At 38.1% G+C, this 19,941-nt stretch overlaps 2 protein-coding genes across 3 annotated transcripts in view; both read right to left on the bottom strand.

Annotated features, from left to right (window-relative positions):
* The window catches only part of scai (suppressor of cancer cell invasion), a 31,215-nt gene extending 26,074 nt beyond the window's left edge, over positions 1-5,141 (bottom strand). Inside the window, exons 1-2 of one of the 2 annotated variants that reach the window (XM_086301756.1) lie at positions 4,845-5,141; positions 1,120-1,244 (exon numbers count right to left, since the gene is read on the bottom strand). In XM_086301756.1, coding sequence (XP_086157882.1) covers positions 1,120-1,226 — 107 coding nt within the window. In that variant the 5' untranslated portion in view covers positions 1,227-1,244; positions 4,845-5,141. Of the gene's footprint in view, positions 1-1,119; positions 1,245-4,844 lie in introns of those variants that run through there. The other variant, XM_086301757.1, reaches the window with a different exon arrangement.
* A 1,524-nt stretch (positions 5,142-6,665) lies between these two features.
* On the bottom strand, positions 6,666-14,300 carry LOC147326496 (serine/threonine-protein phosphatase 6 catalytic subunit-like). Its single transcript, XM_086301755.1, has 7 exons — positions 14,115-14,300; positions 12,905-13,000; positions 11,143-11,208; positions 10,450-10,591; positions 10,257-10,336; positions 7,849-8,058; positions 6,666-7,744 (listed from the first exon to the last, which is right to left on the bottom strand). The coding sequence occupies exons 1-7, from the start codon at positions 14,283-14,285 to the stop codon at positions 7,496-7,498; spliced, it is 1,014 nt and encodes a 337-aa protein (XP_086157881.1). The 5' UTR covers positions 14,286-14,300; the 3' UTR covers positions 6,666-7,495.
* Between the last annotated feature and the right edge of the window lie 5,641 nt (positions 14,301-19,941).

The raw sequence follows: 19,941 nt of genomic DNA, 5'->3' as shown, positions 1-19,941 counted from the left end.
AACACACCAGTTTGAAAGGACAGATTACAAATGTATGCGAAAGGTTGCACTATATATTCTATAATACTTTTAACTAATATCATGTCAATACCAAAACAGTCAGTGGACTTTTTATTTTTAAATGTCTTCACAATGTTAATTATTTCTCTATGAGTTGCAGCACCAATAAACATGGAGGACACATTCTGAGTAATATGTTTATTCAGGTCGTTATTATTTCTTGACTCTGGAATTTCTTTTGCTAAATTAAAGCCAACATTTACAAAGAAATCATTAAATTCATTTGCAATGTCTTTAGTTTTATCAAGCACAATATCTTTATCTTTTTTTAAATAATCTGGATAATTCTTATTTTTTGAGCCCTTTTTGGTTATAAATCACAATCATCGCCATTTTTATGAAATAAACACACGACTATCCATCTTACTCGTGTGTAACACAGGTCTATCCATTCCTGCCATTACTCAATCTGAATGAAGCCATGAAGAACATTACCAAAAAGGCGACATTCACAGATTACTGAAGCCACCAATGTGGCACATTCCAGGTCGTGTCACAATCCTACTGTCCAAGATGATACTGGTATACATTTTTATGTGATTTAAAAAACAAAAAAGAAAAAGAAAGTCATATTACGATATGAATGAAATAGCAATGCAATAGGTGGAAACTGGTTTTAGCATTTGAACCAAAACCTTGGAGAATGCCAACAAAATGTTTCATATGCATGCATTTTATTCATTTTATCTGCCTGCAGAAGTTTCAGGATATCAGATTTTATGTTTAAAACACATTTGTTTTGACTAACGTGATATTCTGCTCATTTCATTCTTAGTTATAATTTAATAAATGAATGCAAGCACCCAAAAATGTTTATGGTTTACATTGTATTCATTTTTAAGCCATCAAATAACAAATTTACAAATTTACATGAGCTACACATCAATCCACCCCTCTAACAGACAGGGCACACCACTTCCTACACTGGTACCGAATGCTGCAGAATAATCCAGTGAAAACACACTCTTGAGGGGTATCTGTTCAATGCACTGTAAACCAATGTTAGAGTAGAAAACACAGTCCAGCAGACAGAAGAAAACAAAGTAAATTCCAACCAACCGTAGCCCATTGAAGAGTTGCTTGGACTTGTCCAGGAGATAGCAGAAGTCTGTGACAGTCTTCCTTTCACCTAATGGAATATCATCCTCAGTCTCAGCTCCAGTCATGACACTGACTTTTCACACCTGAATTTAAAGAGAAATACAGACCGTATACGGTCGATACTCTATAGACTGATGGTGATGGATTAAAGAAAACATTTCAGTTACAAAAAAATATTAGTACTCATTGAAACGGAAGGAAACTACATGAAAGTCAGCCAATCAGAACTTGTGACTGACTAAAGAGGAACAATTTAGACCGTTAAAATGAAGCAAAAGATTGTTGTTGTTTTTTTTGTCTTGATTTCCGGAGCAAATTCCTGATACTGTCTATCCTGTAACACTTACATCATGATTTAGTAAACTCCAGTTGTTTTTAAACATCTATAAATAAATTTGATTTGACTTGAAAATAATCTAGTCATATGTAACATGTTGATATGCATGGTTGTACTACTGAACAAACACTGATAATTGGAGTTATCCAAGCGTCTTACTGGTGCCCTACTTACTTATGAATAGAAATAAGAAACTATGGAGGAGGAAATGCATCACATGGTCACCCTTTTTTTAGGTTGACCTGGGATGTCCCATATTTCATTCTCACAGTGGCTGCAGTCTCCAGTTTGCTAAGGATGTACAATCAGGTCAAGGCAGCAGACAGCTAGGGCACAATGTTCAGCTAATGCTCTGCATGTTAAAATCATTTGCAGCTAATGACAATTTTACCGTGCTATAAACATGTCTGGCTATAGCCCCTAAGTTACTGTGCATGTGTGTGGCTCTACATCTGTTTGGCTTTTAAGTAATGTAAATCCATAATTTCAAACTGAAGAGTTAAAAAAGGAATTTTTTTATACATTGAAATTCAATATAAACCTCACCTTAACAGATTTTTCAGATTAATTAAGCACTGCCTAAAAGTATAATTTTCCTGTACTTGTGTGGGCATTTGATGCCATGACGGTGTATGTGGTGAGAAACGGCAATAGCAACAAACAAAGCCCTGTCACATTGAGTAGTTATGTATGTAGCTGCATGTCATGAAATACAGTTAACAGTCCATTAATCCTTTTCTGAGTGGGTGTGCCTGTGGACGTGTCAGTGTTTGCAGTAGCAGAGTCGGGATGTTAACTGAACTGTTATGTATGATGGATTATACCAAGTTATTCCAGAATAGATACAATGACAGTAAAGGGCTATTCTAAGTGTTTCTACATTTCTAATATTATGATTTAGGGCTGGGCCATATTATACCGTTCACGGTAATACCGGTATAATGTTAGGCAACTATAGGAAAATGAAATATCGCGATAGAATGGGAGTAAAACGCGCATGCGCAGTGCCTTTGTTTTCATACGCACATGGCCGATTGTTGAGTGAAACAGATGAACCAGAATTGGTTTGTAAAAATGGTGAAACTTCCGTGATGTGGAACTGGTTTGGTGTTTGTCCGTCAGATACACAACAAAGCACATTTTTTTGCAGAACATGCAAGCGGCCGTCGTTATTGTCGTATTTGTCGGACTAAGATGCTCTTAAATCTGGGAGTAATCTGGGTCCTAAACTCTGTATGCTTCAGGTCAACCAACACTGCAGCATCACTGAGAGTTAAAAACTGTCTCAATTCTTTCATCTTTAATAAAACGATCAGCATTGCTGCTTTACCAGGTGTAACTATAAAGTTTAACTTCCAGGCATCCATGAAAACAAAATTTATTACATTTAACGGAGTTAGAAGTTAGCAGGAAGCTATCGGAAGTTAGCTCGCTAGTTACCTAAGCATGATATAGCATGTTCAGACTGAGAGATTTCTGAAAAAATTCAAACGTACAGCTCTGCTATCACTTCCAACATAAATGAAGACAGGAAACTAAACAGCAGTGACGTTTGTAGGGTTACTGAAGTTGGGCTAGCTGGTATATAATGATGTGCTACGTGATCGCTAGCGACACAGCTATGTTAGCATAACATAAACAGTGAAGCTGGAGGACGAACACTAACACTTTTCCACTTATAAAAGTTAACGTGAAGGTTCCTCATGGCTAGAGACAAATTCAATCGCATGGCAGGATGCTGTAAACGGACCAAACTTCAGTCAGGAGAACAACTGAGATAATCCATCCACAATACGAGGTTAGTCATTAATATACTGCAACAACATGGGAATAGAGCAGCTGCCAGAGAATTCAACATTAATGAATCAATGGTACAGAAGTGGAGGAAGCAAGAAGAATGAGTTTAATAAAGTTTGATTTATCTGACTGCTTTGTTTCGCTTAATGTGCCTTATAATCCCGTGCACCTTATGGTCCGAAAAATGCGTACTGCACACTGCAGTTTAATGTTGCAAAGCACCTCTTTTAACTTCAGTGGATATTATACATGGTTATGCTCAGGATATGTCAGCCCATTTCTACTGGAAATGCCTTTTGGTTAAACTTTCAGCAAGGAATTTGCATTTGCACTGTTACATTTTTATAAAGCTTTTAATGTACATAAAAACCAGCTTCTTGTTTAAGTGAAAATAAATGGAAGGTTGTCTTTTTGCACTAGTAATGTTGTGGAGTTGTATTTTGTCTCGCATCAATTATATAGTCAGTTATATCGTTATCGCAAATTTTCAAATATATATCGTGATAAATATTTTTGGCCATATCGCCCTGCTCTATTATGATTACAGTTTAGTCCAATGCTAGATTAGCAAAGTCTAGAGTTAAGTGAGTTAGTGGGATGGTGACTATCACTGTGCGCAGGAAAACTTGTGAACGGAACTCAAGCTATCTTTACTTAACTTATGTAATGAAGTAAATGAGTGTAATGACGTGGAATGACACGTCATTACACTCATTTACTTTGGGGTGCTGCTTATATTTTTATTTAAATAAATACGTTTAGGCTATGGTAAAAGTGAGGTTTTTCATGTAAAGATTTTTCAGAATATGCTGCGAACACTTCTGTCTTGTAAGTTAGAGTGCCCTAGCTGCTTCTTAAATAAGACATGCGAAGACGGCACCTTGGTTATTTTTGTATTGTCTAATTATTTCATGAAACTGATGTTCTTTGTATGAAGTGTGTGAAGCCTTATTTTACTTGTAGTACCTAAAACTTATGCTCAGTTTTAAATGAAGGCGAGAAGCTGTGAGAGAAGGTCTGCATGACAATCTCATGCTATACATCATGTGTATCATTGTTTTCTCTCGCTTTCCCTTGTGGCTTACTTATCATGTTAACAGCAGCAGAGTTGGTAAAAACCTGTCTCACCTGTGAACATCTCTTTGTTCCAAACCAACACAACATGCAGCACAAGTAGTATTTGTCACTATGTTTGGAAGAAATATCTCCAAAAATAACAATCAAGTTTGGAGAATTTTTTTTTAAAAATTAGGTAAACTGAATACCAATATTATTATCACTGGTAGATGGGTGGCATTCATTTAAATCCAATTCAAATTTCTGTCTTTGCCGGTAAAAATCTGTATCAAAGAGCGTGATTGTGCTATGAGCTCTAATAACATAGCTCATTCCTGATATCTAACATCAGCATCATGAATAAAATCTCAACATAATAAGCATCTGGATATTAAAGATAACAGAGAATACCACATATATGCAGGTGACACTGAGTGCTGGCGGTTGCAGGGCTTTAACCGCCTCTGCTTGTGTAATTGCCATTTGTTCTTACCTGTGCAGCCGGCTAACGGTGACAAACTGTACTATCTTTCACAGAGATGCTTCTCAAAAATCACAGCGAAAGCCTCGACGAGCTCTACTGCTGAAGCGCGACTTTCCTGGCATCTCAGTGCGTGGAAGTGCCACCAGACCGGCTAACGAGTTCCCCCGCAGCGTTGATTGGACTGCTGTCTGTCCGAGCTTGAACGCTGCTCAAAGGCTGTGACAGGCGACGAGAAACAGAAGGCAGGGTGAGGACCGCCGCTGGCACTACTCCACTCCAACTGGCTAGCTATTTCCGGGTCAACTATTTCAAAATAAGAGCTTCACATCGTTACAGTTTTTAATAGCCAAAATTTTTACCAGTAGTAGTATGATCCTATGATTCCTTAATGCCATTTTAGATAATGATTACAAAATACTGGTGGCTCAAAGGTGGAGTGTTTCAATATTAACATTCAATTCAGGCTTAGGTGGCTGGCTTCAGGGTCACCTGATCCAGCCCAGCCCTAGTTGAAGAATCGTAAAAAGGAGTGGGGTTGTCTGTGTATTGAATCCAAACTGGGAGCTGTTTCCACAGAGGAGGGCCCTGAAAGCTGAAGGTTTTGCCTCGCATTCAACCTTTACATATCCAACAAACCACAAATAAAACTAGGGTGTCGTGGGGTGTAGTTTGTGGCTCTGTTCAGGGGAGGGGTGGAGCAGAGGATTCAGGGTGTGGTGACAGGGGAGGCTGGTTGGTGCCTAAAAGGCCCCGGGAAATGAATTTTCCAGGCGACTCATTACAACCCAATGGCCGGTCACATGGGATATGATAAAACTCTGGAGCAGATAATGGCCTGATTTTATTGGCCGGTCATCCTAGCGGATGTGCGCCAATGGTGCGCATTCTGCCTGGAGTTTCAGCTGGTTAACCAGCCAGCCATTCCAAAAGTGCCTTTGCACTCACTGACATTAATAGAGGTCCCTTTTGAGTGCATAGGTATGGTCCTCACTGGGCCATTTCACTGGAATGCATGGGAATAAGGCTTTGTACTAGTTGTGGTCGATTACGGTATCTCGAAGCAGTGCTGCTATGCACCATTTCTGCAATAAGTGTGGGGCAGGCGGTGTTTCAGATCCTCAAATAGATACTGAATGACCAGGGCACACCATTCTGTAAATCTGTTCGGACCAGTATGTACCACCCTCAGACTGATGGGCTGGTGGAGCAGCTGAATAACACTTTAAAGTTCATGATTTGTAAGTTTAGTCACGAGGATGAAGGCAATTGAGCTCGCTGGTTAGCACATCTGTTGTTTGCGGGAGGCCTCCACGGGTTTTCTCCCTTTGAGTCGCTGTTCCGCAGAAAGCCGCAGGGGGTTTTGGACCTAGTTAACAAAAATTTGAGGAAGGTCCAAGCCTAGCAAAAAATTGAAATTTAAACACATTTAAACTTTAAAAAAAAAAAAAAAAAAGTTAATCACATTGATTTTACATTCTTTCCAAGTGTCATAGTGTAAAGCCAAAAAGGATAAAATAAATAAATAAATAAACTGAGCTTGTTTTAGGAGTAAACCCACACCAAATTAATACCTATAGAAGAAACAGAAACAAGCACTGGTGCCCTGGATGTTTGATCTGTTGTCTGATGATTGATGGAGAGAACTTCAAAAAGTGCATTTTGGGTAAATTTTGAAGGGTCACGTCAGGTAAGAGATGTGGTTGCTCTAGATAGCTTCTGTCATTTGAAACCTCTCCCTTTTACCTACATTTAGCCTCAGTAAATTTGAGTTTGGCAATCCTGGGCCAAAATTACATCATTAGTAAGGTTCAAATGACAACTACTTGCAAATATTAAGGAAGAATGTTTTATTGAAATTAAAACAACAACAACAAAAAACAAAAACAGGAAAACAATGTTAAAGAGGCCTATGCTCTCCTAGAATTACAGCTACTTTTCAGCTATTTATTTTTCCACAATTAAAGATTCTGCTTATAAAATGCCATAATTCATCACACTGCAGAGATGGATGGGAAATTTTAAAAAGAAAGATACCTGTGGGAACTTGCCATTTAAAAAAGAAAAAAAAAAATCCATGTGCAGTAGCAAGACACTTTTTGAACTGAATAAATAAAAAAGGAAAACTAAACTGAAGCTAAAGTATGAAATCAGCAGTTAAGGCAAAACGCTGAGAGAATCGCTCAGGAGCTTTTTACACAGTGAATCAAAGGAAACAGTATTTATCACGTCACTTATATGCATCTATTGTTGGCACGCGCTACTATAAATATTTGTCAATTACTTTCCTTGGGAGGGATACATAAGATCAAAAATTGTAATTATTTAAAATATGAAGTCATTTAACAGTATGAGTCTGGCATTATGGCAGAATGTGGGTGTGGTGCAAACAGACTGTAGCTTAAAGAAACTCTTTGCTACTCAAAACACTCTTAACTTGTGTTAATTTCCTAAAACATGTTGTGAGTTTACAAAAAAGGAAGGAAGCACGGCATGGATCTGATGGCTGACCCAACAGGTGCTCTTCAGCTGCACAGAGAGAAGTGCAAAAAACAAAATCCAGGAAGTCTTATAAGATTTCCTGCATGTAATCTTTTGCTGAATAATATTTGAGGGATGAGAAGTCCAGAGGGTAGCGCTAAGAGAAAACTTCCGCTTTATCATTAGAGAAAGTAGGGGGTGGTTGTTCGAGGAGGTATCACACGTTCAGAGTCGGGAACGGCTCGAAACAGCTTGGGCTCTCGTCTGTTGACGTCCTTGAAGACCATGATGGAGGCAATGTTCCCACAGCGGTAGCAGTAGTTGGGCGCTGACCACACGGTCACCAGTTTCTCATCAAACATGAACTTGTAGCCTTCGTGAACCAGCTGGTGTGCACGGCAGATGAGCTTCAAGTTGTTGATGTGAACAAACTAAAACACAACAGATTAGAGAAGTAAGTAAAAGGAGGTTGACACACCTGGGTTAAAGGATGCTTTCCAATGACTGGTTTTCCAACACGGATGGCTCAACATACCTCATTAGTAACCTTGGAGCCAAAAAGCCAGCCAGCACCTCGTGGACTGATAGCCCAGGTGTCCACATCCTCTGGATCTGACCACACAAGATCACAAAAAGCCCCCTTGTGAGGAATCTCCTGGTTGCGTTCGATGGTTCGGATCTGGTCCAAAGTCTTGATGTCCGGTGAGAGACCACCATGGACACACAGGATCTGCTCATCTATCAACTGGGATTAGGGTTTAAAACATACTATTATGAACAAATCAATGAATAAACCCAAGTCAATAGACATCTCTATTAGCAACACTTCAAAGTTGCCATCTGCTTGTCTCTGTTCTACTCTTTCACAAACTGGAAAATCCTGACAGCAGAACAACTTTCAGGAAAGTTTGAAGTGCAGTACATTCAGCTGCTGAAGAGTGCTCATGAGATCTGGTAGCAGAACTGAAGAGGGCAGTGTCAGAGTGTTTTCACACCTTCTGTGTTTAGTCTGTTTAAATCAAAGTCTGGTTTGTTTTCCTCCTTGGCCAGATTCATTTGTGCAGATGTGAATCGCCAAACAAGCATACTGAGACCATTTGGAGGAAGTGGTCTCAGAGCAGTTCTGAATCAACTCCAGAACGGTTTGTTTATGGAGTGAACATGATCTGACCTCAATCTAGGACTGCAGCTATCGATTATTTTTGAAATCAAGGAATCTATTGATTATTCCATTGATCAATCATGTAATATGCTAAGAAATACTTTCTTCTTATAATAAGCAATAAATATCCCAAAAAGAGAAAAAAAAACCCCAAGGCTTTCAGAGTGAACTGCTCACTGGTTTTTGAGAAGATTTTAGAAACTGCAATGTTTTAAAACTTAACTGCATACAACAAATTTAAACTCAACTCTTCGATTGCATGTATGTGGCATATTAAAATTCTTTTAAAAGAAACATTTTCTTAAATACAAAAATACATAAATAATCCCAATACAGTCAAAAGACATATATTCAATCTAAACTAAGGCATAACAAATTATCTTTACTATGTCTTCTTTCTGGCTTCCTAACATTAATAGGAGGCAAAAAGAGTTCTGAAACGAGGCAGTTCTGGTGTCCGCTCATGTTTGAGTTCAGTGTGCAAGTAAACTTGGTAATCAGACTAAGTTAACAGTTCATCTGCATATTTTAATATAAATTCAGGAGGCTCGTTGGTTAAACGTCTCCATTGTTTAACACATTGGCAGGCTACACAGCCGTGTGTTAAACAATGCATTGAAGCAAAGAATGTGGGTCGAAGATTTTTTATAATCAAATTATTTGAATTACTCAATGGATCCTTGCAGCCCTTGATCCAGACCAACTACCAAGTGTGCATTGTAGCCATGTACGCTTTATATTCCAGATTGTGGAAAGGTACTATAGATGAAAAAATGATCTGTATGAGCTAGCAACTAGCTGTGAACGTAAATTCTCCGACGGTCCCACAAACACCACCTTCTTCCTGTATTTGCTCACTCCCCAGACACACCTGGCCAATAAGTGGACTAAATATTCTCACATGGTTTCTAGCGGCTCATTCTGGTTTCCTTTGAGTTCACTTGGATTTTTCTCAAACCAAATCATAGGGAAAAGCTACAAGTTTATTAACTCATAAATTGATTGGGACCAGAATAAACCATCTATTGATGTGAAAACACCCTTACTCTACAAAAATGTCTGCCACACTTTACTGTTCTTACTCTTCTCTAAAAGCAAGAACACATCCAAAATCATAAGTGAGCTGAAGCCTTGGATGCATAATTTCTTGAAATCTATCTTCCTGCTGTTGAAACGGACTAGTTTGCGATGACGGTCATGGTTATGATTCTGCCTGTGTCATGACCATTTTCAATAGGTTTAGCACTGATTGCATCTAGCGTTTATGTATGGAGTGAGTTGTTTTCTGGCGTTCTATAGTTTTGTGTTGGTAATACACCTGTTACAGAAGATTATATGGATACTTATATATCCATAAGATCATTAAAAGAAAGAAGTAACCTCAGAGTACTTTTTAATTGAATTCCTGGAGAATTATTGCCTTGATCCTTGTTGTGCTCTGTCTGTGATGATGAATACTGTAATAAATATTTAATGCAAAGCTAACTGCCTGCTGGATAAAGGCACCTTTTAATATTAAACCCCCCAAAATTAAGAAAATGTTATGTAAACCAGTGTGCTCTTTGTTTTGTTGTGATGCTAAAGACCCAATGTTTTAAATTGCAGCTTATTATGATAATGTATTAAATGAAGTAACAAGCAGCCATTTACATAAAGATAACATACAGGGGGTGAATAGCTACTTAAGATGTCTTTATGGATGCACTGGTTCCAATTATGCTGCATTTAAAAAGGAACAATAGTTAAATGTCATGTAACCGGAGAGAAGGAATCAGACTTACAGCTGCCACAGTCAGCATATCAAACACTTTCGTGCAATACCGCCAGGCATTTGCATTTCCATACTTTGTCTGACACTCATCTAAAACAAACAACAGACAAACAGAAAATGTAAACCATTGTTAATAATGAATTTTGAACTTAGTAAACACACAAAAAATGTATTTCCATAAATACATGAAGTGAAGTACATACCATAAAATCCATACACTTGAGTTATCTGTCTGCTCTCATGGTTCCCTCGAAGGAGTGTGATACGATCTGGCCACTTGGCTTTTAAAGCTAGCAGGTGTGTAAAAGTCTCCAAGCTATAATATCCTCTGTCTACAAAATCTCCCTGGGAAGAAGAACAAGAAGACATTATTAAAGACTCAGACACTAAAAAGGTTCTGGAAAAGGTGGATATTTGTATGAGAACAGAACACCTGCTTTTTATTTTAACTAGTTGCATTAAACTTGCAAATGCAGACTGGTTAAAGCAACATGTAACTAGGGATGTTCCTGGTGACCAATTTCTTAGTCGACTAAACGAAGAAACAATATAAACTAACCCACTAGTCTAAAAGTAAGACACGCTCCGATATTAAGTTAAATTTGAGAACCGTTTAATGGGAAATTTCAAAATCTAATAACAAAGGCATCTGAAACTATTAATCACGTTCTTCAATAATGAGTCCTGCCACTTAAATGTGCGGCACCTCACATCATGTATTATCAACATTACACGTTATTCAAAAATTCTCAATGATAGGTTTTCATGGGCTGATTCAGCTGCTGAGAGGCATTACAATTTTATGTAATGGTATTACAACATGCCTAACAGCCTTCATCATTCAGATTTATTTAAATGTGCTGCAGCTCAGGCAAAAGTAAAGGGAGCTTACTTACCATGAAAATGTAATTTGTGTCTGGTACTTGGCCTCCAGTTCTGAAGAGCTCGCATAGATCATAAAACTAGAGAGGAAGATTAAGAAGAACTCATCAATCAAAATATTTAAATTAGAACTAGCACACGTACCAATAAACCTTGAAACCAAAATGAACTAAACTGGGGTACGAAAAACCCCTTTTCCACTAGTAACTACTTGATTCAACTTGGTTTTTAGGGTTTCCCAACAGGTACCAGTACTGGTAAAAGTACCTGGTACCAGCTACTTTTTATAGTACCGACTCAGCCGGGGTTCCAATGAGCCGAGTCGAGCCTGACGTCAATTGACTGCATGCCATCACTGGATAAATCAAGAGTGACTCCTTCACAAGAATCAAACCCGGAATTTTTGAAACCAGGCAACGAGGGAAATGGCTACACACAAACTAACACCGTGGTCCAATGACAAGGTGCAGATGTTTACTAATGGTTTAGCAGCGAGTATATTATTGTCTTGATGTTCTCAGTTGTTGTGTGCCATAATGACCTCACCCACATTAATTGCAATTAAAAATGACCGGAGCAGAGTAGAGCAGAGTCAAGTTGAGCAGAGCCAAGTAGGTGCTAGTGAAAAAAAGAATCCTAACTTAACTTATTTCCAAATTATATTCGTATTATAAATGCTTTTTATGACTGCAATAACATATTGCCACCGATCCTATATTGGGGTGGCTGTAGCTTTAGAGGTAGAGGTAGAGTGGGTCATTTACTGATTGGGAGGTTGCCGTTTCAATCCCTAGCTGCTCCAGTCTGCATGCCAAATATCCTTCAACAAGATACTAACCCCAAGTTGCTATCTGATGCCTCCATCGGTCTGAATGTGTGTGAATGTTAGATGGAAAGCGCTTAAAGCATAGAAAAAAGTGCTTGTGTGAATGAGGCGTGTTATATAAAGCGCCCTGAGTGCTCTGGGAGAGTAGAAAAGCTCTACATAAGAATCACTCCATTTACCATCTAAATGGAGTGATTCCATTTAGATGGTAAATGGTACGCTTTTCTTGTTAGCGGTTTCTTTCTCTCTCTTTTTTGCTACAAGTTGACTCATGGCACAGGGTACACCACTGCTCATGATGGAATGAGACCTGTTATCTCGGAGGAGCTACAGAGTAGACAATGGTGCTGCAGAGCTGGAGCTAAACAAAGAGCTGAGGTGGAAGAGTGGGATATGAAATGTCCATTCCAGCTATTATATGGGGAATGTGAGGTCCTTGGATAATAAGATGGACAAGCTTGTAGTGGTGATTCAGACCCAAAGCGAATACTGATTGGCTTCCCAAACTTGCAAAAACAGTTGAACAAATTTGTCCACCTGAAAAAAAAGTGCTGAAGTCTTGGACAACTTCACATCAACAGCATGCTGAACTGAAGCTGCAGACAAGAAGGGGCTAAGTAAAAACTGTTTCCTAAAACAGAAGTGCAGCAAATATTACAGATGCTCAATCAGTCTGTTGTGGTTTTATTGCCATTTTAAAACTCAATTTGCTTTGATGATGATTAAATATTTTACTGGTCAATAATAATAATAATAATAATAATAATAATAATAATAATAATAACAACAATAACAATAATAATATTCACTTCTGTAATCAAAAGTATTTTCAAAATATGGGATAAATAAAGCATTTTTTTCTTCTTCTGTATTTTGCCCATGGTGAAAATTGTGCATCACCCTGGGAGAAAATTATAGAAGAAGAAAAAACAAAAATCACACAGACCTACCTGACCATGAATGTCTCCACAAACTGTAACCGGAGTAGCGACTGGCTGAACATTTGATTCTTCAAGCAGCAAATCACAAACATAATCACATAATCTCTACAGGAGGAAAAACACAACACTGTTAGTGGACACAGGCACCTGGAAACACACTATATTAAAGGCAGCGTGTGTATCACACAGCCCATTAAATTCTATTCTTACAGATGGACTGTAAAATGGGAAATGGGTTGGGATTTACATTCTGTGCTGCATCTTGTGCAACAATACTTTTACATGCAGACTGAAGGATCTTCCACTATCTCCCGAACCAAAGCACTAGAAACGCTAGAACTCTTTAAAGGCGATTTGTAGGCATGATCTGTGACAAGGTAGGCACTCAGCTGAGTGCTATGTTTCTGCAGTCATGTGACTTTCACATTTCTGTGGTAATCTTGTAAGTAGTTTAACTGCTAGTTACAGTTAATTAAACTAGCTGTAGTCCAGATTTTTCCCTATGTCAGATCGGGCACTAATAGGGGCCATCTATTTCCAAGTATGAAGTAATTAATGTCCTACTGAATATTAACTTGTTTTTTAAGTGAAACATTTTCACAGCAGTGTGACTAAAGGACTCAAATGGGATGTAAAGAATACAGTTAGGAACTACTTTGATCTCAGTTCATTCTGAGACATTTACAAAGTCAAAATGACTCCTTTTTCAGAAAGTTTCATTTTTCTTTGCAACGCACTCAGAGTCTGTCTGATATTTAGCTCTGCTCTGATCGCCGTTTCAAGCAAAGCCTCAGAGCAGAGGGATGAATAAACGTATAGATGTTGTCTTCCTTATGCTATTTACACCCCCAGTGCACATTTCATCGGAATATTTCGGCTACCATGATATCTTTCCACAGTTAAACCTATATCTTATATTTAAAGTTAATACGGCTTATGGTAACGGCAGACACTGACACAGCAGTGGTTCCCATTACAATGTTTTAAGTGGCACCTTCCTCACTATTCACACCGACGTGTTTAACAGAGTCAACATGCGTTATAATTCTGTGAGATTCATTTTTAAAAGCTGAAACAAACAACAGAGTATTACTTGAGCGTGAAACCCAGTTAAAACTACCGGCCACATTTGTTGAACAAACCTCGTCTAGTCGCACCATGACCTTTTACGAATACTAACAGAGCTTATCTGAAGTTAAATCCAGAAACTTCGACTCACCTTTAGATCATTTTCAGGCAGATATTTGCACTGTCTCGCTATTTCTACGTACTTATCGAGGTCTAAAGGCGCCATTATCGAAACGCTAAAAGCAGCTAAACTGCAGCTAGCTTCCTTTTCTTCTTCCTGTTCGCTCGCCGCTCCTTCATTTTCAACTTCAATTCCCTGCATCAAATCAGCCTACCACATCCTGCCCACATTTTCAAAATAAAACTATTTACCAATGACACAGAGGCTAGTAATGAACAGCAACTAAATTAAACTTAGAAATGTCAAGAAAGAAAATATATAATCTACCATAAGTGCTCATTTAAGTAAATTTCCGGCTGATAATAGCGAATGTTATAATACCTTTATGTCGAACGTCGCATTGAAAGGAAATGAACTGAAGCCAACTTGACTCTCGTCAATGGGCTTTATTGTGCAACTAAACCAAACATCGCCCCCTGTTGGTACGAGCACTGTGTCATCCACTTGTTTACATACAGTATTATGGAAGCCACACATTGCGCGGGGCAACGAAAGCAGTCACGTTACATAACAAACTTTACTAACATTAAATAAATAATAACTTGACCCAAAAAAATAAATCAATGACTTTATTTAAAATGTTTTATCTCCTGCCTACGACCTCTCCAAACACTTGCTGGTGTCCTTCTACTGTGGTTCAGTAGAAAGCATATTTAGTGCAGCATATGCCAGGTGCATGCCAGCTGCACTGAGGGTGACATTACAGCTATCGTATCAGCATACAAGACTACTACAAGACCACCAAGACTCAGGTACCAGCACAGAAGCCGAAATGTCAAACATCAGCGGCGCTACACATCAGTAAAGGCCCCTGCAGAAGTCATTAAAGTGTCTCATAACACTGTGCACTGCCATCACTCAGAACATCCTGTGCAATATCACAAAGGAATGTGAAATGGATGTCCGTGTGTCTCTTGTAATTCATAATCGTCGGTATTTTGTCTGTATTTGCATTAATATTTTCTATTTTTAATTTATTTATAATATAAAAGCACTTGCTTGGTTTTTTTTTTTTAACTTGCCTTAAATGTATTCAACTCAGGGAAATGCTTGACATTTTGCTGTACACCTGTAACATTACAACTAAAGGTATTCTATTCTATAGCTAAAAATAAAGGTTGATATTTCATGTTAATCACATTCACACTGGGAGCCACGTGAAATCATTAAAATGTGTGCAGGGCTTCTGGAAGACTCTTTTAGCCTGAATACATCAGAGGAGAAAACACAAAGATAACGAGTCAACATTACACTTATAAACTAATAAACTGTAACCTTCTTACACACAATTTCAGAGAAGTTAAAATGTATGATATACCAGCCACCAGAAAAGACAAAATACTGATGTAAAACTAGTAACCAGGTTTACATTTGCAATAATCTATTGTTAATTTGTGGTTAAATCAACTGTAACATGGGTTTTTACATGTAGCGTTACATAAAAATCTTTTATATCTAATAGATCTGTGCACTTGGAACAAATCAAGAGAGAGAAATCTCAAAAGACAGTAGGTCAATAAGGATGACAACGAAAACACCACAAAACTTATAAACTAATAAACTGTAACCTTCTTACACATAATTGTAAAATCCTTAGGTTGCACAAAACAAAACATGGAAATTTTCCTGTTTAGAATTTTCTAAATTGAGTGTTCAGAAGTGATTTTACATAAAATGTGTATTTCACTTAGCTTTGTAGATTGTAAAGGTTACATTTATTAAGATATTAAATTTACTTTTAAAAAGGAAAAAAAGGTTTGTTTATGTAGCACATGTAAACACAGACTTCGACCAAAGTACTGCACAGCAAATAAATCTATAAACAAAAACAAAAATATTAATTACACAATAATAAAACAATATAACAACTAAAAGATACAAACAAAGTTTTAATATAAAAGAAATAATTTTTTTAAAAAAAAGATAAAGAAATAAATAATTAATGAGAGCAATACACTGCAGAAATCATCTTGAAATTAGCTATATTTGTTTTTACAACAACAATGCCCATGCTGCTTATCTGAGTTTAAACATTTACATTGTTTGCTCTTAGGGCAGTTTGTCCTTTTTGTCCTTGTTTGAACTATAAATGGTTCAAACAACCATCCTGAATGTCTTGATGCGCTCAATCATCCAAGTAAGTAAATCCCCAAAAGTTGATTCTGTTCATCTGGACGTTTTCAGTTTGAGAAACGTTTCGACAGTTCAGTCAGTGACTTCTTCAGTCTCACCTGACTGCAGGTTTTCCCAACCTTATAAACAGTACCTTTGCACAATTACTGAAACAAGCACCACTGAATGAACAATGGGCTGTGAGGTCAGTGCTCAGTGACGAAAATACTTAATCTACACCAAGTTTGTGTGGTTTACTGAAGATACATAAACAGGGTTTACCTGTAAGACCAATTGTCTGTATGATCAACTAGGTCACCTATAACATCTCAAAGGTTTTGGTTTTGTTCCTCAACCCGTTGAGGCCACCTGGCCATACCCCCTGATCTGCTCTGTCTCTGATGCCGGCCCAGAGAGTTTCATCATCACATCCATCTGACTGCTGGCAGACCTGCTGAACTGAGTTGCCAGCATTGGCATCTCTCCCTGAACAGTGGGACAGTAGGTGGGTGGTGGGGTACTGCATGATATTGGGTTTTGGACCTAGTGTTTTCAGTTTTGGACTTTCAGTTTCTGTTTGATATACTCTGTTTGACCTGGTTTGTTGTAGTTTTTCTGTTTTGAGTGTATCTAATATTATATTTTAGCGTAGGTTGTGTTCTCATTTGTATTTGGTATTTCTGGTTTTTCCTTAGAGTGATAATTTATGTGTCTGTGGTTGCAATATCATGATTTGCTGGGTTATATTCTTGACATTTGTTGGTTTGTATTAATGCCCTTATTTCATTTATCGACCTTTCCCTGTGCTCTCCATTCCTTGCCAAGTCATCTTCCCCATTTGTGATTCTATCTTTTGTTACTTCCTGTTTTATTTTATTAGTCTTCGTCTTGTGTTGTTCAGTTTTGTGTCCCTCTGCCTTTTTCCCTGATTTTGTTCGGCTGTGTTCCCTGGTGTGTTCCTTCTCCCTGATTACCACATGTCTGTATTTAAGCCCTCAGTTTCCCTTTGTTGCATAATACTGTTTGTATTGTTTTCTGCCAGTGTGGCCTCTTTGTACATTCTCATTTGTTGTTGTCTGGGTTTGTAGGCTCACCTTAGGGGCGATCGTGGCTCAAGAGTTGGGAGTTCGCCTTGTAATCGGAAGGTTGCCGGTTCGAGCCCCGGCTTGGACAGTCTCGGTCGTTGTGTCCTTGGGCAAGACACTTCACCCGTTGCCTACTGGTGGTGGTCAGAGGGCCTGGTGGCGCCAGTGTCCGGCAGCCTCGCCTCTGTCAGTGCGCCCCAGGGTGGCTGTGGCTACAATGTAGCTTGCCATCACCAGTGTGTGAATGTGTGCGTGAATGGGTGGATGACTGGATATGTAAAGCGCTTTGGGGTCCTTAGGGACTAGTAAAGCGCTATATAAATACAGGCCATTTACCTTTAAATAAAGATTCGTATTCATTTATTTGAATGGAATCTGCATTTTGGGTTCAAACTCCACACACATAATGGACTGGTTCTTATAGCTACAACGCTTTTCTACTCTTCCTGAGCAATCAAAGCACTTTATACAACTTGCCTCATTCACCTATTCACATCGATTTATACAAGCACTTTTTTCTATGCTTCTCATTGTGACAATAATATAAACACCTTGAGGCAACTGTTGTTGTGATTTGGTCATATATAAATAGAATTGACTAGAGTATCTATTTGAATTTAATACAGAATGCCACAGAGCCTCGCTTCATTAGACTCATATGAGCACCAGCTCACACTTGAGTGAGCTGGTGCCTGCCTGACTGTTGTTTTCAACCAGACATTTCCACCTAGGCCAATAGAAAACTGTTCATTTGAACAAGAAGCTAACGTATTCATGTGACAAACATTAAGTTTGTCACATGAATATGTGACATGAATATGTAATATAATATCATGAAGATGTGAAACTTGTACGCCAAGTTAATAATTTTGTAGTTTGGAAATGGGTGCTTAATATTAACGTTCAGTGTGTAAATTAGCAAATGTGATCAAAGGAGCTTGCAAAGAAATGAGATGTAGCTGGTACAGACTGAACACATTAAGGTGTGGCTATTTAAATATGTGTACAACTCTGTGTATATATGTTTATGGACAGGCATGCAATGTAGTGACAAGGATTGACAAAAACTAATATTGCATATGAGAAATATTGCACATAGAAACTAACATGGTGTATTGTACGCTGCAGGTAAGGAAGGAAAGTAGCCTTGCAGGGAAGGAAAGACCTGAATCTCTCATGGTTGGGGGTTGGAGGAGGGTGTGTTTGCACAACAAAAGCTGGAGAACAATGGAGCTGAAGGCCTGTGAAAATCTCAGCGGGGTGCCAAGAGGTGTTAGGGTCTGGGGAATTTACGCAAATTTGCGCAGGGCTAGTAAATCTAGTAGTAGGGACTTGCACCAGCGGAAAAAAAAGGCTCAGTAATTCTAGTGTTAAACTCCAACCAAACAGTAATTAGACAATGTCCTCACTCTTTTAAACCGAACACAATCAAATGTCAGTGCATGCGTTGGTGCATGATGAACTGTTTCTGTAAATGTGCAATTAGCAGTCAGACATTTCCAGTCCTGTAACTATGAGACAGTCTTATATTATTAGCCTACAGTGTCCCTTTCAGACAGTACACCTATATCCATAAAATGAGTCACAGATGCATCAAAGTTAGATGAGCAACACAAAGGGAAACCTGGACGGGAGACAGACATTTTCCACTCACCAGCAGTGCTGCAGGTAATTCAGTCTGCTGCAGGAAGATTTGTGATGAACAGATGGCTTGAACAGCAAATATGTTCCAGTCCTTAAAACATTTTTTTCTTTGATCTAATCAGCTGTTCCTTAACAAATTACTTGTTTGAAACAATCTTGAATCTTGAATATAATTTCCTTGTAGTTAAGTACAGTAGTTTTGATTTAATTCACCATTAAACCCCAGAAATATATTGAAATGTCAATGCTATTTCTAGTTTAAAGCAACTGTTAAATACGTGATTATAACAACTTAAACCAGGTTATGGTAAGATTTAAGAATTTAAGGTGCACCCTCTTTAAGTAAATATTCAAATCTGAAGGATTTAAATGATTATTAAATTGAGATCCTGGATATTTGTTTTACAATAATAAAATGAATCCATAAATCCTCAAAAGACATTTTTTCCGCGATGAAAAAAATCGTAGCGAGATATATACTTGCAAACAAGAGAAATGGTTCATGTCACTGATTTCCGTTTGTTAGTTTTACTGCTCAGATTTGGGAGAACATGCATTTGAAACATATTTGGAACGCACATTTATTCGTTAAACTTTTTGCAGAAAGGAATAAAGTTTTGAACATGTGCAAACATCTGAGCTATTATAGACCAATGGTTCATAATTTTAAGGGAATGCATTGCTGGTGTGAATACGTGACACACGCACATTTGCTCCTACTAAAAGACCGAACAGTTACGTCCTCCTCTGGACCAAAAGAAGGCAGACAGGTAAATCATAACCATATGCGTGTTGTGTCTGAAAAGCATTAAGGAAGAAGCTGAAAAAATATCTGAGAGTAATAAAGAATGTCTTTACATAAGTGATTTCCACCAAAAGCGGGAGAAATCGCACATTTTCCCAGAGAAAATCCAAAAGAACGAAGGATTAGACATTTCTGACGCACAGGTTTCCCT

Source organism: Aulonocara sp. 'chitande type north' Nkhata Bay, linkage group LG7 (assembly GCF_057382095.1).
Source record: "Aulonocara sp. 'chitande type north' Nkhata Bay isolate Kocher_YH1m ecotype deep benthic linkage group LG7, A_spYH_male_GT1.1, whole genome shotgun sequence".
Classification (NCBI taxonomy): Eukaryota; Metazoa; Chordata; class Actinopteri; order Cichliformes; family Cichlidae; genus Aulonocara; species Aulonocara sp. 'chitande type north' Nkhata Bay.
This window is presented reverse-complemented; position numbering and strand designations above follow the sequence as displayed.

Coding starts and splice junctions, on each gene's coding strand:
- LOC147326496 (XM_086301755.1), bottom strand. CDS start 14,285: ATGCAGGGAATTGAAGTTGAAAATGAAGGAGCGGCGAGCGAACAGGAA. Junction 11,209..12,904: donor GTGGAGACATTCATGGTCAG/GTAGGTCTGTGT, acceptor CTTCCTCTCTAG/TTTTATGATCTATGCGAGCT. Junction 10,592..11,142: donor ACACAAATTACATTTTCATG/GTAAGTAAGCTC, acceptor TCTTCTTCCCAG/GGAGATTTTGTAGACAGAGG.